The sequence below is a fragment of the Eriocheir sinensis genome, unplaced genomic scaffold, assembly GCF_024679095.1.
Source record: "Eriocheir sinensis breed Jianghai 21 unplaced genomic scaffold, ASM2467909v1 Scaffold747, whole genome shotgun sequence".
Taxonomy (NCBI): Eukaryota; Metazoa; Arthropoda; class Malacostraca; order Decapoda; family Varunidae; genus Eriocheir; species Eriocheir sinensis.
Genome location: NW_026112106.1, coordinates 65,321 through 91,974, shown reverse-complemented (window position 1 = coordinate 91,974; position 26,654 = coordinate 65,321). Strand labels below are relative to the sequence as shown.

At 42.7% G+C, this 26,654-nt stretch overlaps 1 protein-coding gene across 4 annotated transcripts; it reads right to left on the bottom strand.

Annotated features, from left to right (window-relative positions):
* Window positions 1-1,841: 1,841 nt before the first annotated feature.
* On the bottom strand, window positions 1,842-17,087 carry LOC126994211 (neogenin-like). Of its 4 annotated transcripts, XM_050853498.1 has the most exons (10): window positions 17,026-17,087; window positions 16,495-16,600; window positions 16,043-16,201; window positions 14,654-14,859; window positions 13,797-13,896; window positions 12,684-12,821; window positions 11,884-12,070; window positions 11,154-11,316; window positions 10,500-10,645; window positions 7,909-8,451 (listed from the first exon to the last, which is right to left on the bottom strand). In XM_050853498.1, the coding sequence occupies exons 3-6, from the start codon at window positions 16,197-16,199 to the stop codon at window positions 12,811-12,813; spliced, it is 474 nt and encodes a 157-aa protein (XP_050709455.1). In that variant the 5' UTR covers window positions 16,200-16,201; window positions 16,495-16,600; window positions 17,026-17,087; the 3' UTR covers window positions 7,909-8,451; window positions 10,500-10,645; window positions 11,154-11,316; window positions 11,884-12,070; window positions 12,684-12,810. The 4 variants fall into 4 exon arrangements, 2 of the variants coding, with proteins under 2 accessions (XP_050709455.1, XP_050709454.1); XR_007748889.1 differs by lacking the exons at window positions 7,909-8,451; window positions 13,797-13,896; window positions 14,654-14,859; ... (1 more) ...; window positions 16,495-16,600; window positions 17,026-17,087 and adding exons at window positions 1,842-1,972; window positions 13,638-13,785; XR_007748887.1 differs by lacking the exons at window positions 13,797-13,896; window positions 14,654-14,859; window positions 16,043-16,201; window positions 16,495-16,600; window positions 17,026-17,087 and adding an exon at window positions 13,638-13,785 and having other exon boundaries at window positions 7,912-8,451.
* Window positions 17,088-26,654: the final 9,567 nt, after the last annotated feature.

Below are 26,654 nucleotides of genomic sequence, written 5' to 3'. Positions count from 1 at the left end.
CCCAGGAGTTAAAGAAATAAGGATAAACAGAGAACATGATGGAGAGTTGGAAACTTTAAACTAACAAAAATGCCAACCCCAGAACTATAGAACCCAGAACAGATGGAGAACCAGCTGGAGAGATGATATTAAACCCTCAAAAAGCAATACTATCAGCCCGGGAGTTAAAGAAATAAGGATAAACAGAGAACATGATGGAGAGATGGAGCTGGAACCTTTATACTAACATAAATGCCAACCCCAGAACTACAGAACCCAGAGCAGACAGAGAACCAGGTGGAGAGATGAGATTAGAACCTTAAACAGAAATACTATCCGAAGTTACTATACTACTATACTACCAGAAGTTAAAGAAGTCAGAAGATGGAGAGATGAAATAAGAACCTTTTAACACTAACAAAAATGCCAACCCAAGAACTACAGAACCCAGAGCACACAGAAAACCAGATAGAGACATAATGAGAGCCTCCAGCAAGCTCTACAACCCTGCAAATACCTTAGACCTACCCTAGAGTGTGTGGCAGCAACGGCAGCATCTCCCAGAAGCCTAACGAGGCATTTGGCAAGGTGCCTGCACCCTCTCCCTAAGCTGGGTGCTGGGGTGGGAAGGAGGGATTTCAGGGCTACTTAAGCACTGTAGAAAAAAATAATGATTTCAGGGGCTACTTAGTCATTGTGGATGTGTAAGTACAGTCTTTTGCAGCAGTAATGAGACCACTGGTGCCATCTGGCTGCTGGAGTGGGAAGGAGAGAGGCTTGAGGGGTTACTTAGCGTTAGGGATGTTCAAGTGTAGGGAGTGACAGTCTTTTCCAAGTGTAGCCAAAGTTTTTCCTGGAAAAAAAAAAAAAAAATAAAAAATAGGACCACGAATATTAGTAAGAAGAAAAAGTAGAAAGTAAAGGTAGAAGAAGAAAAATGAAGAAGAAAACATGAAGAAAGAAGAAGAAAAAAGCAGAAAAACAAAAAAAGGAAGGAGAAAACATGAAGAAAAAATCAGAAAAAAAAAAAATAAAATAAAATAAAAAAAAACTTCCGTGCTTGTCCCCGGAAACGAGACCCTGGCCAAAGGTGTTCCTGGAAAGTGACAACAGACAGAAGAAGGAAGAAGGAAGAGGAAGGAAGAAGAAGAAGAAGGAGAAAAGGAGACTGGAAGACTTTGGCACTCCCATTCTGAAGAAGTTAAGTCATGGGAAGGAAGAAAGGACTGTGATGAAGAACTGTGATGAAGACTGGTCATGGGAAGGAGGAAAGGACTGTGATGAAGACTGGGAGGAGGGAATGTACCACAGGGGAGACTGGAAGACTTTTGGCACTCCCATTCTGAAGAAGTTTAAGTCATGGGAAGGAAGAAAGGACTGTGATGAAGACTGGGAGGAGGGAATGTACCACAGGGGAGACTGGAAGACTTTTGGCACTCCCATTCTGAAGAAGTTTAACTCATGGGAAGGAAGAAAGGACTGTGAGTTTTCAGACTAGGAGATGCCAAGAGGGTATCAACTTTAATAGTTCAAGAGGTCTTTTAGTAACAGTACTTAAGTGCTAGAATACCAGAAATCAAGTTGTTCAAGAAATGGAAGAATTAGATACACTACAACTCTTGAATTAGAGAGTTGGAGGCCACCGGGATGAGCTTGTGTTGAAGATCTTGAGCAGTAAGTATGGAAACACTCATAACAAAGGAAGGGAAGCAGCACCAGAGCTTGAAGGCACTCATTCAGAAGCTACAGGACATGTTGTGGGACCATATACTCTGGCAAGGCTTCCACAATGTTTCATCACGTAAGATTCTTACCTCTAACACTTTGACCGTCACGTTGTTGTCAGTCTTGATAAACCTTGGCCGTCTTGGCTCTCTGTGCCTCGGTCCCAGAGCCTGGCCACTTTTGTTTCCTTGGCCTTGTCCTGCAGAGCCTCCAGGAGTGCCCCAAGCATCTGGTCTAGCGCCGTCATCTCCTTGTTGTTGATCTTCAGCTGCCGGAAACACAGAGCCATTAGAGTTTAAGCCTGTATATTTAAAGTTGTCATAACCACTGATGCAAGCATGATATAAGAGTGGAGGAATGAGACGTAGGCTGTCAGTGTTGGCTGTGAAGAAAGTGACGTGCCATCTTGGAGTACTCCCCCAGCACACAGGTACTCTAGGGGTGACTTTATAACCCACAGGCCACACCTTTCCCTGCAGGTGGAGTGGCCGGCTGCTGCTGTCCAGGACACTGCTGTGCTTACCCAGAGTGCTCCAGATAGTCCCTGGCCCCTTACTGAGAGAGTTTTGGTGCTCTGGGTTTGTACAGAACTTGCCCTTACTTAAAAAAAATCACCTTCATAAACAGATTGCTACACTCATACTTCTTATTTATGGCCACAGGGGAGATCAACTTCAGGAGGTAAGGTAAGGTAAGGTAAGGTTAGTTAAGGTAAGGAATGGAGGTTGAGAATGCTTGATAAGGTAGAGTAAGGTGAGGAAGGGTTGATTTAGGTGAGGTAAGGTAAGGTAAGGTATGGTATGGTATTGCAGGGTAGGGTAGGGTAAGGTAAGGTAGGGTAAGGTAAGGTAAGGTAAGGTAGGGTAAGGTAAGGTAAGGTAGGGCAAGGTAAGGTAAGGTAAGGTAAAGCAAGGCAGGGTCAGGTCAGGTAAGGTAAGGTATGGAAAAACTAAGGAAAGTTAAGGTGTGGTAAGGCAAAGTTAGATAATGTAAACCAATATAAAATTAGAAGTAGGGTAAGGTAAGGTAAGGTAAGGTAAGGTAAGGTAAGGTAAGGTAAGGTAAGGTAAGGTAAGGTAGGGTAAGGTAAAGCAAGGCAGGGTCAGGTCAGGTAAGGTAAGGTATGGAAAAACTAAGGAAAGTTAAGGTGTGGTAAGGCAAAGTTAGATAATGTAAACCAATATAAAATTAGAAGTAGGGTAAGGTAAGGTAAGGTAAGGTAAGGTAAGGTAAGGTAAGGTAGGGCAAGGTAAGGTAAGGTAAGGTAAGGTAGGGCAAGGTAAGGTAAGGTAAGGTAAGGTAAGGTAAGGTAAGGTAAAGCAAGGCAGGGTCAGGTCAGGTAAGGTAAGGTATGGAAAAACTAAGGAAAGTTAAGGTGTGGTAAGGCAAAGTTAGATAATGTAAACCAATATAAAATTAGAAGCAGGGTAAGGTAAGGTAAGGTAAGGTAGGGCAAGGTAAGGTAAGGTAAGGTAAGGTAGGGTAAGGTAAGGTAAGGTAAGGTAGGGTAAGGTAAGGTAAGGTAAGGTAAGGTAGGGTAAGGTAAGGTAAGGTAAGGTAGGGTAAGGTAAGGTAAGGTAGGGTAAGGTAAGGTAAGGTAAGGTAAGGTAAGGTAAAGCAAGGCAGGGTCAGGTCAGGTAAGGTAAGGTATGGAAAAACTAAGGAAAGTTAAGGTGTGGTAAGGCAAAGTTAGATAATGTAAACCAATATAAAATTAGAAGTAGGGTAAGGTAAGGTAAGGTAAGGTAAGGTAAGGTAAGGTAAGGTAAGGTAGGGTAAGGTAAGGTAAGGTAGGGTAAGGTAAGGTAAGGTAAGGTAGGGTAAGGTAAGGTAAGGTAAGGTAGGGCAAGGTAAGGTAAGGTAAGGTAAGGTAAGGTAAGGTAAGGTAAGGTAGGGCAAGGTAAGGTAAGGTAGGGTAAGGTAAGGTAAGGTAAGGTAAGGTAGGGTAAGGTAAGGTAAAGCAAGGCAGGGTCAGGTCAGGTAAGGTATGGAAAAACTAAGGAAAGTTAAGGTGTGGTAAGGCAAAGTTAGATAATGTAAACCAATATAAAATTAGAAGTAGGGTAAGGTAAGGTAAGGTAAGGTAAGGTAGGGTAAGGTAAGGTAAGGTAAGGTAAGGTAGGGTAAGGTAAGGTAAGGTAAGGTAAGGTAAGGTAAGGTAAGGTAAGGTAGGGTAAGGTAAGGTAAGGTAAGGTAAGGTAAGGTAAGGTAAGGTAAGGTAAGGTAAGGTAAGGTAAGGTAAGGTAAGGTAAGGTAAGGTAGGGTAAGGTAAGGTAAGGTAAGGTAAGGTAAGGTAAGGTAAGGTAAGGTAAGGTAAGGTAAGGTAAGGTAAGGTATGGAAAAACTAAGGAAAGTTAAGGTGTGGTAAGGCAAAGTTAGATAATGTAAACCAATATAAAATTAGAAGTAGGGTAAGGTAAGGTAAGGTAAGGTAAGGTAGGGTAAGGTATGGAAAAACTAAGGAAAGTTAAGGTGTGGTAAGGCAAAGTTAGATAATGTACACCAATATAAAATTAGAAGTAGGGTAAGGTAGGGCAAGGTAAGGTAAGGTAAGGTAAGGTAAGGTAGGGTAAGGTAAGGTAAAGCAAGGCAGGGTCAGGTCAGGTAAGGTAAGGTATGGAAAAACTAAGGAAAGTTAAGGTGTGGCAAGGCAAAGTTAGATAATAAGAACATAAGAACATAAGAACGCAGGAGTCTGCAAGAGGCCGGTAGGCCTGTACGAGGCAGCTCCTTTGACCCTAAGCTCCCGTGTATCTAACCCCACCTAATATCGCTGTCCATGAATTTATCTAGTCTATTTTTGAATGTGACAATTGTATTGGCACTCACCACATGACTGCTAAGCCTATTCCACTCATCCACCACCCTGTTAGTAAACCAATTTTTGCCTATGTCCCTGTTGAATCTGAATTTATCCAGTTTAAACCCGTTACTTCGTGTCCTACCCGGTTCTCTTACCAACAAAACCTTATGAATGTCTCCCTTATTAAAGCCCTTCATCCATTTATAAACCTCGATCATGTCTCCACGCACCCTTCGCCTTTCTAGAGAATGCAAGTTTAACTGTTTGAGTCTTTCCTCGTATGCCAAGTTTCTCAACCCCTGAATCATCTTAGTCATCCTCCTCTGCACTGATTCTAACATTTTGATATCCATTCTATAGTAGGGTGACCAGAACTGAACCGCATAGTCAAGATGAGGTCTAACTAATGCTAAATATAGTTTGAGGAAGACTTATGGGCTTCTTTTGCTTACTCTCCTTGAAATAAATCCCAGTACCCTATTAGCTCGATTTCTAGCTTGAATGCATTGTGCCCTTGGACGGAGATCAGAGATCACTAAGACCACTAAATCCCTATAGCACCCAGACCTACTTATGAGAGTGTCATTTAAGCAATAGTTGTGTGAGGGGTTGTTCCTACCTACACTCAGAATACTGCACTTCCCTACATTGAACTCCATCTGCCATTTATCCGCCCAGTCATATAATCTGTTGAGTTCACCTTGGAGAATACTAGCGTCCTGATCCGACTCAATTACTCTACCGATCTTGGTATCATCTGCAAATTTACTAACATCACTACTAATTCCTGTAATGTAAATCAATATAAAATTAGAAGTAGGGTAAGGTAGGGCAAGGTAAGGTAAGGTAGGGTAAGGTAAGGTAAGGTAGGGTAAGGTAAGGTAAGGTAAGGTAATTTATGGTTGGGCCAAAGAAGGAGATCAGTCAGGTATTTAGGAGTGGTATTTTTAGTCCATGGTTGAGGAGAAGGGTTAAACTGCCACCAGGAATAACCCCACTTTGTTGTGTAGAAAGTCTCATTAGTAAGGAAGCATAGATGAGTTTTCTGAGTCAAGATGCGTAGCGATTGGGTTTTGTTAAATTATGTTAGGTTAAATTCAGGGTATCTTCAAACACATGATAGCCAGCACCTTATGGTATAAATCAACAAAGAATGATCCCACTTTGTTTTATAGAAAGTCTCATTAGTAAGGAAGCATAGATGAGTTTTCTGAGTCAAGACCTATATAGTGACTGGGTTTTGTTAAGTTAGGTTAAATTCAGGATATCTTTCAACACATGATGGCCAGCACCCTATGGTATAAATCAACAAGGAATGACCTCACTTTGTTGTATAGAAAGTTGGTCTCTCTCTCTCTCTCTCTCTCTCTCTCTCTCTCTCTCTCTCTCTCTCTCTCTCTTATTCCCTTTCTTTTTTCCTATTAATTTTTCTTCCATTTTTCCGTCATTATTTTACTTTTATTTTTATTCTCTTAATCGTTCCTCTCTTCCATGCTGCTCTCTTTTCCTCCTCCTCATCTCCTCTTCTCTCACTGTCACCCCCCACCCCCCCCCCCGGTCACCTGATGTACAGGAAGCCGTGCAGTGCTATGGTTATTGTTCATTGGCACAACTCAATGAGGCCTCAAAACAAACACTCATATGAACTTAAGAAGAAAACACCACAGAGTGTGAAGTGGGCAGAAAAGAAATACTTCAGTGGAACCTTTACCCAATTGGCTCCTAAATGTTGTTCTTAAAGTGAACTGTTTGTAAAGTGAAGCCAACTTTCCCATGACACACAATGTGATACAAGCCTGACCCCAAATGAAGGCTTCTCGACCAGTGTCTGGGTTTTACTCCGCCACATCCTCATGCCACTGTCTGGCTTGTCCTAGCCTAAGAAACACTGCCACTGGCAAACTGCTTTCATCTTTTTACAGCAAGGGACAAAAACAACAACAACAAGCCCGCTAGACGCTGCTCCAACAAAAGAGAGGCCAAAAGAAATATCAATCTCGGGAGGAGAGGTGTCCTGGTACTCTCCTTGTGAAAGAGGCCAAGGAAAGATGTTCAGGAATTCACCAGCACAAGGATGAAAGAATAAAGATCCTGGTTAACTCTTGCATAAGGGGTTTGGACAACACAAGGATGAAAGAATGAAGATGCTGGTTAACTCTTGCATAAGGGGTTTGGACTGTATAGGGATGAGCTAGAGTATAAAGTGATGTGCAGCAAGGGAGGAAAGAGGAGAGAAGTAAAGGATAGGAAGAAGGAGTAAAAATAAAGAGAGAGAAGTCACGGCGGCTTACTGACAGAACCAAAAGATAAAAAGCACAAATGTGGGCGTTCACAGATTCCTGAGGCTGTTACCGTTTAGCTTGTTCCTGAACCCAGGCCGAGAGAGAAAACTGGAGCATTGTTCATTATGTTTGTGATCCAATTTGTTCAAAAAGACTGTTCAATACCCAAGGTTTGTCTGTAAGTACAGTAACACCTTGGTTTTCAAGTGCCCTACACATAAGTGTTTTGATTTACTAGCAAAAAAAGATCACAAACAATGGCTTGCTTTAGGAGTGGTGACCTGGTTTAGGAGCATCCTGTTTGTACGAGTGGAGGACACGTTCCCTTTGTTCACCGCAGGACCAGAGCGGAAAACAATGGGAGCGGGGTCTCAGTCCACATTGTACGCTCACAGAGGCGGCACCTGCATGCTCAGGCCTGCTCACGTTTGTGCTCTAGGGTGTGATCTTTGGGTTTTCAGCAGAACAGTCTGCGTTTGTTTTGATTTAAGAGTCAAATTCCGGAAGGAATTAAGCTCGTACACCAAGGCATGGCTGTACCAAATTCAGTCTGGGAGGCGGTGGCTGGGTGGACAGCGTGTGGGCACAGTGTGCTGGATGACCTGGGATCAAGTTCCCTCCCCCCCTACAAGCTGACACTGTTCAGTCATTGCACAAGACTACCCGCATGCTGTCCTGGTGCCCGCCTGTCAACCCAGACTATGGGGACACTCTCCCAAGAGGATCAAGTGGAGCTCCTCCAGGGGACAGTATGGGCCAGGCAAGATGGCACCACTATAAAACACTTGCCAGCACCACTAACAGGCTGGGGCCAGCCAACAGGCCCCATCATGAAAGCCCACCAGCACTATGGACCAAACAAAAATATACAAATAAATAGCCTGCCCTTACCTAACAACCTAAAACACTAAATATTAACTAATCTAACCTGACCTGTGTGTTATGCCTTGATAGCAAGTTGGAAAGTTTCGTAGTCGGCGTTCATTTTCCTGTTTCACTTTTATTTTTAACTTTATTTGTAGGAAGAATTTTGATGCTCTTCTCCCTTGTGTTTACTTCCTCATCTTCCCGCTCCCTTCTCTCCTTTATCCCCTTTTCTTTTTACTCTGCCAGCTATCTTAATTTTTGGTCTTTCATTTTATCAATTTTATTCCTTTATCTCCCTTCCTCCTCCAGCTGTATTTTTGTCTCTCCTTTCCTCCAGATGGCCGTGCCTTCCCTGGCTTTCATTACATTTTCCTGTCTTTCTCCTGCCTCCTTCCACCTCCATGCGGGTGGCGGCCAGTTTTCACCCGCGCCGTCTGAATGGATACGCGGGAAGGCTCGCGTACGCATTATAAGCGCGGACACGGGTCTCGCCCGCAAGTGTGAGAGGCCTTACCCTTCTCACCAGAAGGAGCTTCTTATTTAGATTAATTTTAACCCCATATATACACTCCAAAAAGTATTTATAATGCTGACAGCGATATATAAAGATTAGGTTAAGTTAGTTTGGTTAGGTTAGTTTGGTTAGATTAGGTTAGTTTAGCTAGTTTAGGTTAGGTTAGGAAATTAGTTACCTAGGCTAACATGTTTGTTGACTTTTTAATAAGGAAAGTGAGGAAGCTATCCGGAACTTCAAAGCCGACGGTTACTGTGGACCCGCTTTGGAAACTCCAGTCCCTGAAATTAAGTTAACAAGCTTTCAACAAGTGGATGTGGCTGTGGTGAAAACTATCATACACAGGTGAACCTGACGTACTGTGATGGTGATTCCTTGCCGATAAGTGACATCATTAAGAGTGGAAACTTTAGTGATTTATTAAATATTATGACTGTGATGGTTAACACTAGTATTGAAAACAAGACTTTCCCTGAGAGTGAGAAAGCGGCGATCGTGAAACCTATCGTTAAAGGTAAACTGGACCCACAGTGTTTAGTTCCTTTAGACCAGTATCCAACTTGACGTTTCTATCTAAGATACTTGAAAATGTGATCTTAAATCAGCTAATGGAGCATTTGCTAGTGGTGCAGGCTTTACCGGATAATGAATCTGCCTACAAGAGGCTTTACTCAACTGAAACTACTCTCTGTTTGGTGGTAAACAACTTGCTTGTGCTTATGGATGAAGGGAAGTGTGGTGTTCTGATTTTGTTAGACTTGAGTGCTGCGTTTGACACGGTGGAGCACAGTCTATTGCTTCGGGATTGCAAGAATATTGGATTTGAGGGTGGCGCGCTGGATTATCTGAGGAGTTACCTTGAGAACAGAACTTACTGTGTGCAAATAGGTAAATCGTTCTCCACTCATAAACTTTTGCAAAGAGTAGTCCCCGAGAGAAGTGTACTGGGTCCAATTTTATTCTGTGTTTATACTATTGGTCTTTCACATTTTACTAAGAAGGCATGAAGTTGACTTTAAACTGTATGCTGATGATACACAGTTCTATTTGTCGCTGAGTGATGTGGAAAACACTGAAGATAAGCTGAGCAGAATTATGGATGATGTCGGGAAATGGATGAATTCTAAGCAACTGAAGCTGAATGAGGATAAAACTGAATGTTTGATTGTGGGGAAGAACAAGGATGTCAGGAGGCTAGATGTTTCCACTCTTCGGATAAAAGATGACACTAGGACTGTAAAAAAGTCAGTCAAAGATTTAGGTGTGATACTTGACTGCACTCTATCATTCAAAGAACAGATCAATCAGGTGGTGAGAACGGCAGGCTACCATCTGCCCATTAAGGCAAGGCTAATAAAGGGTCTGCCCCCCCGTGAGAGAATAACACCTGCACTTATAGACTTGCATTGGTTACATATCAAGGCACGCATAGTCTACAAAATATTTGTCTTGACTTATCAAGCAATGACACTTGGTAAACCTGGATATTGTAGACTCTATGAGCCCAGGGTCAACCTGGAACTGGGTTTCAGAGCATTTGAGAAGAGTGACCCGCGGCTCTTGGATCAGTTATGTGTAAGCATGGTGGTGCAGAGAGAGTGACAAGAGAAAGGGCATTGCAAGGAAGAAGGGTGGTAGGGTCTTTGAGACAAATCATGAATGGCAGAAGTGTGAGCATGGAGGTAAAGAGGGATTTGAGAAATACAATAATAGTACCAACCCTCACATATGCAAGTGAAACGAGGGCCTGCAATGAAAGTCAGAGGTCTAGAGTGCAGGCATTGGAAATGAGTTATTTGAGAAGTGCTTGTGGTGTGAGTAGAATGGATGGAATGAGTAATGAAAGTGTGTACGAACGTTTTGGAATGTGTCACAGGGGTGAAGGGAAGAAGTGTGGAGTGGTGGAAGAAGTGAAGCGACAGACTTTAAAGTGGTTTGGCCACATGGAGCGAATGAAGGAGAGTAAGATGACCAGAAGGATGTATGTGAGTGAGATAGAGGGAGGGAATGCTAGAGGACGACCTCCAGTGAAATGGAGGGATAGGGTGCAAGAGTACGTTAGGGAGAGGGGGGAAAGATCTTTGAGAAGCTTTGAGCAGGCACGTAGGGAGTGTCTGGATAGAGATAGATGGAAACTCTGTAATGTGTGATGACTCTCATACTGGAGTGTCCGGGGGTTGTGTAAGGTTGTGTGTGGCGTCACTGGCACACTACAACGCAGCAGTGACTGGCAACAAAACACCAGCAACCAAATATTACAAAAAATACCACACAAATGACAGGACTCCCATGAGCTGCACACTGTTCACTGACTGACAAAGACACCCACCTGTGTGCTGGATGATGGAGGCGTGGTTGGGGGAGTTGCTGCGCTCACCCTTGTCAAAGTTCTTCAGCTCCAAGTGGCCGTGATGGATCCACAGGTCTGGAGGCTGGACGCCAGGCTTGTTGCTCTCACTGCAGCTGCCGCCAACACTGCAAGGAAGTGATGTATCTTACTAGCTGCTAAATACTACTGAGTGCTGCTGCTGTACCTCGCAGGGCTGTCCAGAGGGAGATGGAAGGGCACATGAAATCTTCAAAACAGGATGGATGTTAAAGGCATGAGGTTTGAGTTCAACAAAGCATATTTGAATTCATTTAAAGAAATAGCTCCCAGCCAGCACACTGCAAGCAATCACAAGTTAGAAACACGTGTTAGCTGCTCCACCAAGAGACACAGATATCACAAACAGAGGTCACTTGTTACCCTGCAACTATGTATAGCACAAAATGAAAGTCCATCTTGAACATTTCCTATGAACAAGTTTACCTTTTTTTTCTTTCTCTAATCTTGGCAAACTTAAGTCTTTGTGGACTATGCCCTGCAGCCTTGTTCTCCATATTACAAAGTGAATAAAAAGTTCCTGCAGTCAGTGTAAAGGATTGCTGAAATGAGTCATGGGATGAAACACACCAACAAGAAACTGTCCTGCCACCTTACACAATGCTTGGCCTGGGCTCCGCCTTGACCCGCGGCAGTACAGTGTGGTGGCCAAGAAGGCCCCCAGCTGGTCATGGCTCCTGCCACGCCAGCGATCACCAGCACAATCAGGCCTCTCGCTCCACACACCAGCCAGGGGGCTCACCGATGCTCTTGTCAACAGCTGGAACACAGGAGCAGATGTATAATATTTTTAACATTGGCTTAATCAATCAGTCAATCAATGGGGCCTCTGCCAGCCTGCCTCACCCAAACTATGACACCATTCTTGGGGGTTCCTCTGTGCAGGTCCCCATGCAGGCACCTTCCCCATACCATGTACCTCCCAGCAGGATCCATCAACCTGCTCTAACCCAACTTTCTGGGCACACTCTTTACTAAGGATTGTGTCTTACATAAACAACCTGGTAAGCAGGGTTTACCCACATGTCCACAGAGCCAGAGGTGGCATTCACAGAGCATGCAGGTAATGGGCCTCAAGTCAGCCTCAGGGAGGGAGTGCTCCATGATGAGGGACAGTATGGTGGGACACAACATGTGCATAACTGGGAGAACAGTGACTGATGCACCACAACACACAGCATGCAGGTAATGGGCCTCAAGTCAGCCTCAGGGAGGGAGTGCTCCATGATGAGGGACAGTGTGGTGGGACACAACATGTGCATAACTGGGAGAACAGTGACTGATGCACCACAGCAATGACGGCTCCCTAAGACTAACACTTCCTTACCTGGAAGTCGTGAAGCTTTCCACGGAGGAGAATGGACCAAAACCTTTGACATTGTGAGAGTGCATCTTGTGCAAATACTTCCTTGAAGGCGTCAGTCCATGGACGGTGAGGGTGAGCCAGTCCCCCGTCACTTCCCCCGTCACCCAGTCACTGACAGTTTGGTCCGTGGTGAGGAATATCGCGTAGCCTGGAACAAACAAAATTACTCCCTCAATAATCTTTTTTTAACCGTGTACCAGTGACAGGCAAAATTTGTGGCTTTACCGTGTAGCAGCGACGGGCCTAAATAGATGATGCATAAACTGATCACAAATGCATTGATATATATTATAAAATGGTTTGCCTGAGTGATGATTTTCTCTCTCTCTCTCTCTCTTTTTTACGTCGCGGCCTATTGCGCCGGTAGGCTTCTTCCCGGTGGGTCCTGATGGTCGGCCCAAGGCAGTGCTTAGAGTGGCCTTTCAGAAACATGATCCCTGCAGCTACTGGGTTAAGTGCTGCCCATAGCTCCAGTAGGCTCTTTGGAGGGGCCTCTTGGATGACCCCAGCCCGGTAGTGGCTCAGGCAAATTGTATTTATAGTGGCTGACAAGATGTATGGTTCTTGCTTCCTGCCTGGCCCACGCTGCCCACCACCATGACCTAAGTCACTGTTTATTTACTATATATCCAGGTCTTTTCCACGTCAGTGAAGGTGTGTTCCCTTAACTATGTAGTCTAGTGCATCACTGTGGTTTGGCACACTGACTCTTTTTTATTTTTATAATTTGAAGATGCCATCCTGGTAACCCATCAGCTCACCTGTGATCCTCCCATTGTTCCGCTGCAGCGGCTGCCGGGTGAAGGTGGTGGTGGATGGCTGGCCAGGGAGGGCCAGGACGGCCGGGCCACCAGCAGGGTGTTGGAGGCCACCAGGCTATAGGGGGACTCACACCAAACCTGATGGGGACAAGTGTGTGGGAAAAAGTGTGATTTTGGCACACCAAAACTTCAAAGTTCCCCCATCATGCATTTTATATATATATATATATATATATATATATATATATATATATATATATATATATATATATATATATATATATATATATATATATATATATATATATATATATATATATCCTGGTGAGTGATTCAAAAGTTTCCATAGGTTACTTTAAGTTTAAGTTTAGGCCTGTAAGTCTGAGCACAGTCAAGGATCCAGATACATACTTGTTCAGTACTTGTTTGTAGTTGGTACAGGAGCAGGTTTAGGACAGATAGAGTTGCCTGAAGTTGTCATTTTCATGACAGAATATTATATTATTACCATACAGAAGAATATCTACTTCTATTCTGTTACAGTTTGGTTGCAAACCTTGGTTGCTATTATGATACATTGCCAGCCAAGTTAGTAAAGACTAAAGGAGGCTGATTTTTACCTAGTAAAAACATGTCAAGTTGGCAACATTAGCGCAGGAGGATATAATAATGTAGGAATCTTTTTTTATACTTTGAAGAGAATAAATGAATCATTGCACATGAATAGGTTGTTTTACTTTATCATCTTTGGAGCACATCATTTAACCTATGGAATACTTTTACTCAGAAAAATACAAATAAAGTCAATGATTTCATCATTTGATTAAATCAATTTGATTAAATCATTGCCAACCCTGCTGTGCTGTTTCTAATACCATTATGTAAGGTTCATTTTTAAGTATTTGCAAAAGGTCAATGAAAAAATCAATATCTCAAACACTAATAATAGCTCACCCTATGAGTCATAATTTCTCTGTGCCTCATCACAGCAAGGATTCAGCTGTGCAGGATTTCCTTGAGAAGTGTTGCAGGACTGAGTGAATATTTACTGAAAGAAGAACGAAGGCTTCCAGCACTGTGGTCTCACCCTGATGGTCTTCACAGCAAACTCACACACTGTTGATGGCTTGAGGCTGTCAATGAGGCAGGTCACATCCGTGGCGTTGACGTAGCGGCTGGAGGATGAGGACGAGAAGGTGGTGCAGCTGTTGTACTGCAGGAGTCAAAGGTCAGTATTAACAGGGAGTCAGGTACAAGGACGGAGGGAAAACATAAGAAAGGTCACTGGATGAAGGACTGGCTTGTGAAATGAGACATGAATGACAGGAGGATAGGAAGGGTGTGAGGGAGTGCTTGCAGGAAAAAGAGGATGTGTAAGTGAAGGATAAGGATGTATGAGGGAGGATATGAGGTATAAGGGACTGTTTGCAGGAAAAGAGGATGCATGAGTTATGGATAAGGATGTGTGAGGTGGACGTGAGGTGAATAAGGGAGTTTGCTGGGACGAGTATGAGTAAGTAATGGATAAGGATATAGAGAGGAAGATATGAGGTGAATGAGGGGCTGTTTGTAGGAGGGAGAAGGATGCAAGTTACGAATAAGGATGTGGAGAGGTGGATATGAGGCGAATAAGGGAGTGTGTGCAGGGAAACAAGAATGTGTAAGTGGTGAATAAGTTCCTTGACAAATGACTAACTTTTCCGCTGCTGTGTTGATGCAAGTGGCAAGTCGTGACACAGTGCACAAAGAACATGAGATAAAACATATATTTTCCAGCTGATGACTGCCCTCCCTGAAGCAGCCCAGCAACACTACCCAAAACTGACCTCTTTTGACCTCCCATTCTTCATGCTTGTGTTTGGAACGGCATCTAGTGGCCTTTTAATTGTTGTTTAATTTGTTTACCTTGAGTTGCCTCCCTTGAAAAAAAAAAATAATAATAATAATAAATAAATAAATAAATAAATCACCTGGTTCTGGCTCAGCATGGTGTCCGCCCACTGCAGCACCACGGTGAAGGGCGTCAGCACCACGGCCTTCACCCACACCGCCGGGTCCAGCGTGGGTGCCACCACCTTCTCCTCCTCTGGCTGGGTGCGGACTTGCTGGTACACCGGTTGCCCGTCACCCACGTTGTTGAAGGCTCGCAGGCTTATCACAAACTCCATGTTGGGTTCTGAGGAGATGGAGAACTTGTTATGGACCTAATCGTAACAATACAACAATTTTTTCACGACCCTTAACCCGTCCGCTGCGATTGGCACGGATTTTGCCTTCACTGGTAGCCTGGTAACATAGTCCCAGGTCTTTCTCCCTCTGTCTGTGGTGGATAGTGGAGTGTTTCCCATGTGGTATTGGTGTGCTGGATATCCCCTCCCAAGGTGCAGGACTACACTTTTCTTCACTGAACTGTAGCCACGGACACTTTTTGTTCCATTCCTGTAGCTTGGCGAGGTCTGCTGCTAGGAAATCCGCAGTCAAGGGGTTAAACTGGGCAGAACAGATAACAAATGAGATAGACTAACAGACAACAGGTAGAAAGACAGATAACAGGCCACGGATAACCAATGAATAACCTGACTAACATTATGACCACCCAGGAAATATCTGAGAGTTCAGGGCAGACAGAGGAATGAGCCTGAACGATGATGAGTCTGAAAATGGCAACTCAGAATACCACCTCCTTTCCCTCAATAATTGCTCTCATGGTCCAGGGTCTTCACAATATGGAGAGCTAACTTTATGATGGTGTGTAAATACTTTTCTGTGTGTGTGTGTGTGTGTGTGTGTGTGTGTGTGTGTGTGTGTGTGTGAAATGTTAACAGACTCAATAAATGTTTAACTATGATCTACTTAGCAAGATCTCTACCTTCACTTTACTTTGCTTAAATGAAAACTTGTTATGGACTCCATCATCATTTTTTTGGAGGGGTGAATGTAATGTTAACTCCAGACTCAATAAATGGTTAACTATGATATCATTTAACCCATTGACTGTGGATTTCCTACCAGAAGACCTCACCAAGCTATAGAAATGGATCAAAATGTTTCTACTAAAATTCAGTGAAGAAAAATGTAAAGTCCTGCACCTTGGGAGGGGATATCCAGCACACCAATACCACATGGGAAACACTCCACTGTCCACCAGAGAGGCAGAGAAAGGTTACCAGACTAACAGTGAGGGCAAATCCATGCCAATCGCATTTGACGGGCTAACAAAATCTTTACCTTCTCTTGGCTCAACACAAATGTAGAAGTGGCTAATTCAAAATCCCTGTCTTGTGGAGAATCACACTGCAGGTCTGCATACTACTTGGCCAGAAAATGGAGAATTAGTCACAAATGATCATCTTACACACCCAGCTTATCAATGATGTAACCGTGCTGCTTGCTGTCCACGATCTTGGAGTAGATGTCCGCCACGCCTTGGTCCCAGGCAATGGTGTAGCCGCACAGCAGCACATTGTGCTGTGCGGGGGGCTGCCAACACACCCTGATGTGGTCAGTCAGCGCCATGGCTGTAATGGACCACAAGACACTGCAGATAACACAGTGACTCCACCATCATGATCACTATGTAGGTTTTATCATGGCTTCCAAACATGAATATTTTGTACCATGAAAACAAAATTATACAAATGTATTGTACCTGTAAGTTATCCTAAATTCTATACACAACACATATATATATTAGGTTTATACTGTTTGTTGGGAATTAAGAATGTAAGTGATGGATAAGGAGGTAGGAGGTAGGAGGGACAATTTGAAGGGGACAGAGGATGTTAATCACAACACTGAGGGAAACACTCACCCTTCAGACCAACTGGATTGTCTGGGACCCTGTTTTCATGGAGGTCATTGGTGAGGTCCCCGCCAGGGTGGACTGAGTGTATGGGCAGTGCCGTTGACCGTGAGTGCTGCAAGATGGAAATGGAAAATGAAAATGAGGAGCTGTTAGCATATTCTCAACATGGAAAAATTCCACTTGCATTAAAATTTACTCTGTTGAAATGAAATGGGAAAAGTATATTTGTCCCCTTGAATGTGCATTTCCTAGCAGAAGACCTCATCAAGCTACAGGAGTGGAACAAAAAGTGGCTGCTACAATTCAATGAAGAAAATGTAGTCCTGCACCTTGGGAGAGGATATCCAGCACACCAATACCACATGGGAAACACTCCACTATCCACCACAGAGACAGAGAAAGACATGAAACTATATATATGATACTAGGCTAACAGTGAAATCCAAACCCGTGCCAACCGCAGCGGACGGGTTAACCCAAACTACCTGCCCCGTCCACGGACCCCATAGGGCACGGAGGGTAGACGACCGGGCTTACATGTCAACGCCTACACGCCCCGCCACGGCACCGCTACAAGGCCGGGAGCACGAGGATACGGCAATGGGATAGGGATACAACAGGGAAGCACGGAGCACCGCGTTCTTTTCCTCTCTCCCCCGCGCGAGGTAAACAAACACTGAACAGCTGATGGCTGGGATTATTGTACAACGTTGCCAGATTGTCGTACTCAGTTTCTCATGTTTCCCAATTTCCATCCCCAAAACTGTTTCCTGGGTCACAATAACGATATTTATTTGTAGTTATTGTTGAAATGGTTTATCATTCATGTTTCCTGGTGATATTTATGCGGGAGAAGCTGGTAAATGTAATGCTCCGAGTACGACAATCTGGAAACGATGCTGGGATAACTTGCCTTCATCATCTCGCCCTCGTGCATGTACCGGTTTTCGACGCTTAACCATTGCCAAAACACATCAGGAATCAACGGTTTTAGTGATAACTATATCTGAGTCTCGTTATTGGGCGCCAGAGACAGGTTTTGGGTGGGAGATCGGCAAATATAACAGGCTGACTGTACCGAGCTGGCAACTTCACGCCCGTGTGACTCGCCAGCGATACGAAATTGTCGTACTTGGAACATTGTACTTCCCTTATATTATAGTTGTCTATCTATGATGTGTAAATTTATCTATTATTCATTTGTATTCGTCTAGTTGCTAAACTCGTGTGCTCCAGTTAAACTGTTAATTGACTCTCCTTGCTGACATCATCCCGGTAAATATAAGTGCTGCATTCCACTGACACTATTTTTCAAGCACCTTCCTCACCACAAAACTGTTCTTGTTTCTAATGACTGACTCACTGACTGACTGATTAACTGACTGACTGACTGGTTGACTAATTGACTGACTGACTAACTGACTGACTGCCTGACCGCATGATATACTGACTGACTATATAGCTGGTTAACTGACTGACTGAATGAATGATGGATTGACTGTCTGACAGACTGACCGATTGCCTGACAGACAAACTGGTTGACTGACTGACTGAATGATTGAATGAGATTGATCGACTGATAGAAGGTTTACGAGTGGTGGAGCGCCGAGGTGAGTTTCGACAGGGGATGCTTGCAGCCTGTGTCGATCTCAGGAAGGCGTTTGATTCAGTGCATCGATCGTGAGGCACTCTGGGATCTTCTGCGACTCCGTGGGATTCCTGCGAGGACTATTGGTTTGCTGACTGGCCTGTATTCTGGGACAGAGAGTGCTGTGAAGTGTGTGTGTGTGTGGGGGGGGGCTTGTCCAGCCTCTTTCCCGTGAATGCGGGAGTGAGGCAGGGCTGTGACCTTGCCCCAGCGCTTTTCAACACTTGTATGGACTGGGTACTGGGCAGAGTTGTGGACCTGCGGAGCATCCATTGGCAATACCAGGGTCCTTGTTTTTGCCGATGATGCAGTAATCCTGGCGGAGTCGCTGGAGGTCTTGGTGATGGCTCTCGAGGCACTGCACGAGGCGGCGAAGCCCTTGGGACTCCAGGTCTCCTGGGCCAAGACCAAGGTACAGGTGTTTGGAGGCTTGCTGGATGACACAGTACAGTCTGTTCATGCGTGTGGCGAGGACGTTGAAATCTCGGAAAGTTTCACGTATCTTGGTAGCGTAGTTCATAACAACGGTGAGTCTGGCCAGGAAGTCTTACGGCGGATTGGTCTGGCCCACGGTGCTATGGACTCGCTCAACACGAGTATATGGCGTTGTCGATACCTGTGCAGGTGGACAAAGACGCGGATCTTCAAGTCCCTTGTGCTCCTTGTCTTACTCCATGGTTGTGAGACATGGACACTAAACGGGGACTTGGAGAGGCGGATTGATGCCTTTAGTAATAAGTGTCTACGCAGAATCATGGGATATCGCTGGAAGGACTTTGTGTCAAACAGGCGACTACTCCGTGAGGCTGATTCGACATATATTACCTGCATAGTCCGTCAACGCCAACTCCGGCTATACGGGCACGTTTTCCGGAAGCTGATCCTGCTCATCGGGTTGTCTCTGTGAGAGACAATCCTGAGTGGAGGAGGCCACGGGGACGCCCACGGAGTTCGTGGCTTAAGCAAGTCGATAGATCCTGCCGGGAGGTACTCGGGTTGGGAAGGGGGCCTGCAGGAGACTCGCCCGGAGGAACCCCGGGCTTGGCGTCGTAGGGTGGGCGAGGCGACGCACCCCCTGGCGTATGCCCCCATTGATTGATTGATTGATTAGGATAGTGCTGATTCTCGTAGTAGTAGTAGTAGTAGTAGTAGTAGTAGTAGTAGTGGAAAACCGTATTAGGAAGTATTCGTATAATTGTATTCCAAAAATTCCTGACAGAAGTCAAAGTGTGCTCACTGTATTTGACAGAAGAGTTGTGTTTTTAATGCACAGATGGCGTTAGTGAAGGTATCGATAATGGACTGGCTTAGATAGATTTTATGAGTTCGTTGCGGAAATATGGCGTTCGTGTTGGTATCAGAAGAGGAAATATTTTGAGTCACATATTCACACACAGGCAGCTGTACAGACAGAGAGAAAGACAACCACGCAGACACAAACAGAATGGTGAACACGCACGGGGACCCAGAGTGAGACAAACAAACAGGCAGACACAAGCACACACCGAAAAATACACAGACACACAATCCGATACACAAACAACAAACGCAGACAGTTATAGGCACACACACACACACACACACACACACACACACACACACACACACACACACACACACACACACACACACACAAACACAACCTCCCCTTCCCCCATACATACACACATGCAGGTGTTTGGTTTCTACGAGTAATCTGACGAATAATTCAAAACTTCTTATCGTAACTCGGAGCCGTTGTTGCAGCCTCTTGGGGGACGCGCTATAACAGTCGTGTGTATACAAGGCTGTTGTTACTGTTGCATAGTTTTAGAACACTGCTGTGCCCAGCCACGTCAAGAAGCTGTCTGGCGTCACTTATGAGAAGGTTCATCTGTATAACATTTGAAACATTTATTAATAGCCTATTAGGTGCAGTTACATATGTCGATGTATGTATTGTTAGAGGCCAGCCTTTATATAAGCATAAGCTTTTCAGGCAAAAGTGAAGAAAATAGATATATAAGAAAAAAAATAGGAATAATGCAAATATATCTTGGAACAAAAAAATATACAAAATACAGAATACTGAACATTAGTTAGAAATATAACAGTGGTAGAATATACATACATAATAGAAGCTCGGCAAAATAAAAAATACCATAATTAAAAATAATAAACCAAAATAAAATAAAGAAAGAGAAAAAAATAATGTATATAGAAGCATATGAAATTATATAGGATTATAGGATGAAGCAAAGTGAAATAATAATAATAGTAATAATAATAATAATGATGATGATGATGATAACGATGACGATGATGATGATGATGATGATGATGATGATAATGATAATGATGATAATGATAATGATAATGATGATAATGATAATGATAATGATGATAATGATAATGATAATGATAATGATGATAATGATGATTATGATGATGATGATAATGATAATGATAATGATAACGATGATAATGATAATGATAATGATAATGACAATGATAATGATAATAATGATGATGATGATAATGATGATAATGATAATGATAATGATAATGATAATGACAATGATAATGATAATAATAATAATATAATAATAATAATAATAATAATAATAATAATAATAATAATAATAATAATGATAATAATAATGATAATAATAATAATAATAATAATAATAATAATAATAATAATAATAATAATAATAATAATGATAATAATAATAATAATAATAATAATAATAATAATAATAATAATAATAATAATAATAATAATAATAATAATAATAATAATAATAATAATAATAATAATAATAATAATAATAATAACAATAATAATAATAATAATAATAATAATAATAATAATGATAATGATAATAATAATAATAATAATAATAATAATAATAATAATAATAATAATAATAATAATAATAATAATAATAATAATAATAATAATAATAATAATAATAATAATAATAATAATAATAATAATAATAATAATAATAATAATAATAATAATAATAATAATAATAATAATAATAATAATAATAATAATAATAATAATAATAATAATAATAATAATAATAATAATAATAATAATAATAATAATAATAATAATAATAATAATAATAATAATAATAATAATAATAATAATAATAATAATAATAATAATAATAATAATAATAATAATAATAATAATAATAATAATAACAAATGGGAGAGAGAAGAATGGAGAAAGGAACAAGGGAAGAGGAGATAAGGTAGGAAGCAACAGCAGAAGAGGGAAGAAAGGAAGGAAAGAACAGGAACAAGGGGAAGAGGAATAAGGTGAGGAAGCAGCGAGCAGAAGGAAGAAGGGGAAGAAGAAGGAAGAACAGGAACAGGAAGAGGAAATTAAAGGTAGGAAGCAACAGCAGCAGAGAAGGAAGAAGGGAAGAAGGGAGGAAGAAACCATAGGAAGAGGAGATAAGAAGCAACGAGCAGGGCTGGAAGAAGGAAGGAAAGGAGTAAACAGAACAAGGGAAGAGGGAGATAAGGTAGGAAGCAGCGAGCAGAAGGAAGGGAAGAGAAGGGAAGAACAGGAACAAGGAAGAGGAGATAAGGTAGGAAGCAACGAGCAGAAGGAAGAAAGGGAAGAAGGAAGGAAAAGAACAGGAACAAGGGAAGAGGAGATACAGAAGCAACGAGCAGAAGGAAGAAGGGAAGAAGGAAGGAAGAACAGGAACAAGGGAAGAGGAGATAAGGTAGGGAAGCAACGAGCAGAAGGAAGAAGGGAAGAAGGAAGAACAGGAACAAGGGAAGAGGAGATAAGGAAGCTGTTGAGCAGAAGGAAGAAGGGGAACAAATAATGGAAAGAACAGGAACAAGGGAAGAGGAGATGAAGGCAGAGTGAATGACAACTTCGCATAAGAAAGTGAGAATAAGGAGAGGAAAGGATTTGGGGAAAAAGAGAATGGAAAGGGAGGATGAAAATGGAGAGTGAAGAAGGAAAAAAGAGAGCAAGAAAATAAAGGGAAGGAAAAAAGGAGTCAAAGAAATACTAGGGAGGAGGAAGAACAGGAACAAGAAAAAGTCAAACAAAAACAAACAAAAATAAAAAGAAGATTGAACAGCGAACAGGTGGAGGACAAAGACATGAGGGAGGAGGAGGAGGAGGAGCAGGACGTTGTGATACTCTTTTATGACGCACGAGAAGCCGATTTTCAGCCTAATGAGTCGTGATGGTAATTGATGGGCGGCTTCGCATCAGGACGCGGCCGCAATTAAACAGTTTGGGGTCAGGGGCGGAGGCGGCGGCGTGCTGGGCCAGAGACGACGACCCGATGCAGGCTGTTGCGCTTTTCATCTCGCTCTTGTTGTTGTTATTCTTGTTCTTGCTCTTCTTGTTTTTGTTGTTCTTGTTCTTGATAACTCACTGCATTATATTTCTCTTCTTTTTGTTGTTGTTCTTGTTCCTCCGGTTCTTGTTCTTCTACTTGTGATTCTTTCTTTCTGTTCTTCTTTTTCTTGTTCTACTTTACATCGCTTTTCCTTTTTATAGTTCACTTCCTTATGTTTTGTTCTGCATTCTTTCTCTCTTTCCAGTATCTTCTTCCTCGTCCTCCTTTTCCTCCTCCTCCATCTCCTCCTCTTCTTGCTTCTATTAATCTCTTCTTTCCCTTCATTTAATTCTTCAACGTCATTACTCTCTCGTCTCTTCCTCTCTTCTTGTTCTCATTAATTTCTGCTCCTCCTTTCCTCCATTCTTCAACATACTTGCTATCTCGTCACTTCTTCCTTCTGCTCTTGCTTCTATTAATTTCTCTTTCTCTCCCTTCATTTAATTCTTCAACGTCATTACTCTCTCGTCTCTTCCTCTCTTCTTGTTCTCATTAATTTCTGCTCTTTCTTTCGTTAATTCTTCAACATCCTTGCTATCTCGTCACTTCTTCCTTCTTCTCTTGTTCTTATTAATTTCTCTGCTCTCCCTTCATTTAATTCTTCAACGTCATTACTCTCTCGTCTCTTCCTCTCTTCTTGTTCTCATTAATTTCTGCTCTTCCTTTCGTTAATTCTTCAACATCCTTGCTATCTCGTCACTTCTTCCTTCTGCTCTTGCTCCTGTTAATTTCATCTCTCCCTCCCTTCAATCTATTCTTGCACATCCTCGCCCTCTCGTCCCTCGTCTCGCCAGGTGTCTCGTCTCTCGGTGGGCTTCAATTTATTCTAATGTTTGTGTGTTTGTCTACCTCTCTTTTTTTTTCTTGGGTTTCTTTTTGTCGTGTTTGCATGTAATAACTCGACCCGGCCTTGTTCTCTTCCTCCCTCTCCTCCCCCTCCTCTCGCCCCTTCCTCCTTCCTTCCTTCCCCAACGAGTAAGGGTCTGGAGGCAGCGGGCGAGTGAGGAAATAAAATAGCGAGAGTTTAAAGACTATCATATTTCCGTCCCACGTTCAGGGCAGAGTCGCTTTCCTTCCTTCCTTCCTTCTATGAGTGAGTGAGTAAGTGAGTAGCTGACTGACTGATTAACTGGCTGAATGGGTGACTGACTGACTAACTGACTGGCTGACTCTCTCTCTCTCTCTCTCTCTCTCTCTCTCTCTCTCTCTCTCTCTCTCTCTCTCTCTCTCTCTCTCTCTCTCTCTCTCTCTCTCTCTCTCTCTCTCTCTCTCTCTCTCTCTCTCTCTCTCTCTCTCTCTCTCTCTCTCTCTCTGAAGGATCTCTGTTCAGAAATAGAGAGAGAGAGAGATGTCGAGAGAGAGAGAGAGAGAGAGAGAGAGAGAGAGAGGAGAGAGAGAGAGAGAGAGAGAGAGAGAGAGAGAGAGAGAGAGAGAGAGATACACATTAGGGAGGGGGGGAGGAGGAGGAGGTAAAGAAGGAAGGAACGCGTTGGGGTCTAAAGTACATTTTAACCCACGAAAATATAATGATCGCCAAGTCTTGATCTTCTATTAGTGTGAGCGTTTCCTTGATACGGAGGGCGAGGAAGGACGCGATCACAAGAAGAATTTATATAGAGATGGAAACTTTAGAAATCACGTCAATTTTCTGCTTTCATAGGTCGAGGAAGAGTGAGAATTGGGAAGGATTTTAAGAGGGACGAAAATAACGATGATTAATCCCTTTGCTCTTCTTTTTTTTCATATCATCTCCTCCACTTTTCTCCACAGTTCACCACCTGTTCTTTCTTCATCTCTCGGGTCTAATATATTTTTCTTATATTCTTTTCTCCTTCTTTTATTGTTCTCTATTCTCCCTCTTCAGCCGTGGTAATCCGAAACAAATCCATAATTAATTTCCTTTTCTCTTCTTTTCATATGGTCTCCTTCACTTCCTCGCAGTTCACAACAATTACTCTTTAGTCTCGTCTAACATTATTTTTCTCTATTTTTCCTCTACTTCTTTCAATTGTTCTCTCTATTCTCCCTCTTCATCCGTGGTAATCCTTTTCCATTGATACTGCTGGGTGGGTGGATAGACAGGTAGCAGTAGGGAGGAGGATAGTACGTGCATCAACCGGACCGGAGCCTTGAGGCTGGGTCTGTAGCAGCGGCAGGTCAGGGCGGCCAAACAAAGCATTGCCTCTGATTATCACTCGAGGCCTTTAATTCGCCGTGATTGGACCAACAACTTAGCTGCGGAGAGGGCGAGAGGACGTGATGCACCGGCCTGACTCACGCACTGCGCCATACCCTCGACACTTACATACATACGTCCACACATACACACATACATACCTATAAACATATACACACATCTAAGCCATTCTTATATACATACAGACAGACAGGTAGACAGAAAGGTAGGGACACAAATGCACGTAGACATAAAGGCACACACACACACACACACACACACACACACACACACACACACACACACACACACACATTTAGCCTTCCTCCTTCCACACACACACACATTCCCCCACTGCACACACATCCACCCCCTCCCCTGCCGTTTTCACACACAAACATTCACCCCCCTCATCCCCACCACATACACACATTCAACCCCTCCTCCCCCTCTCTACAAACACAGTCCCTCTCTCCCCCACAAACACAGACCCTCTAAACCATGATAATTAGAATGTGCTCAGCGAGGGCGCGTCCCATGTCAACACAACCCGCATAGTAGCGACTCGTGCATCTCCCCAGCCTGCTTGGAGCAACAATACGTCTTGCACTCAACGGATGGAAGATACTACAGGACGATCGTTAGGGAGGAAGGACGGCGGTACTTGTGCCCATAAACAGTGATAATCAGGAGGAATTGGCTGGTGGGCGCGTCAACTATGCTATATCACTTTTTTGTACAGCAAGGAGATCCAGGTCAAGGACAAAAATACAACAGCAACAGAAAAGCTCGCAAACGCAGCTCTGGAAAAGAAAACAAGAACGAGAGGCCTAAAGAGGGGTCAAATAAGGGGTGGAGAGGTGTCTTTGATACTCTCCTCTGTAGACGCATAATTCTAAGAGATGATAAAATTAGTTGCAAGCAAAGTGATATCCCTAGAAATTATTAGATACCAGAGGATGGTCATTAGCAGAGGAGACACGGTATTTATAAAGAGGGTAATTAGAGTACTTAGGTGAGGGCGTTTGTTACGAAGTCGTCTCTACTGCATCACCTTGCTCTGTAGACGCATAATACCGAGATGATAATTAGTCTTTTAAGCAAATGATATCTCCAGGAACGATGATTAGGAATGCTCAGTGTGGGTGTGTCTGTCCTGCAGGTCTTTGCGCCATAAGCAGAATGAAAAAAAAAGAATAAAAAGTCGACAATACTACATCACTTTCATACACAACAGAATCAAAACACTAGATGATAATTAGTTGTTAACAAATAATATCTCTAGAAATGATTAGAATACGTAAGCAGGGCCCTGTGCTCGGTAGTTAACTCCCCACTGCCACAGCTTTATCCCGTAGATGCGTAATACTAAGAGACGAAAAATTACCGTTTACACATACGATATATCTAAAATGATAATAGGGATAATATGCTTTAGTCTAGGCGCGTCTGTCTTTGCAAGCCGACTACACTACATCCCTGACACAGAAGATACTAAATACTAGATGAGAGTTAGTTGACAAACAAATGGTGTCTCCAGCAATGATTAGATAAACTCAAGTGTGCTGCTCTTAAAGGAACAATAAGAGGAGAACAACAGCAAGAACAAGATGAACAAGAGCGAGAACTGGAAGAACAGGAACACGGGAGAAGAAAAACAAGAAAAAACTAGACCAAGAAGAATAAGAATAAGAACAAGAAGACTAAGAAAACGAGGAAAACAAGAAAATTAGTAGAAGAAAACAAGAAGGGAGAGAAAAAACAAGAACAACAATAGATGAGAAACCGCCATACAACAACACCTCACCCTGCAGACACAAAAATACCAAGAGAGGATAATTACTTGTAAACAAATGATACCTTAAAAAACGAAAATTAGATTATACCCAGCGTTAAAGGCGTGTCTCTGAAAGTCAAGTGTACCTGTATCGCTGCCTTTACACATTGGTTGCAAAATACTTGATGAAAATTAGCT

Excerpts from the sequence above, each read along its gene's own strand:
- LOC126994211 (XM_050853497.1), bottom strand. The coding sequence starts at position 16,199 with ATGGCGCTGACTGACCACATCAGGGTGTGTTGGCAGCCCCCCGCACAG. Across the intron at positions 14,860-16,042 it reads TTACATCATTGATAAGCTGG|AACCCAACATGGAGTTTGTG; the intron begins GTGTGTAAGATG and ends CCATCTCCTCAG. Across the intron at positions 13,897-14,653 it reads CCATGCTGAGCCAGAACCAG|TACAACAGCTGCACCACCTT; the intron begins GTGATTTATTTA and ends TGACTCCTGCAG.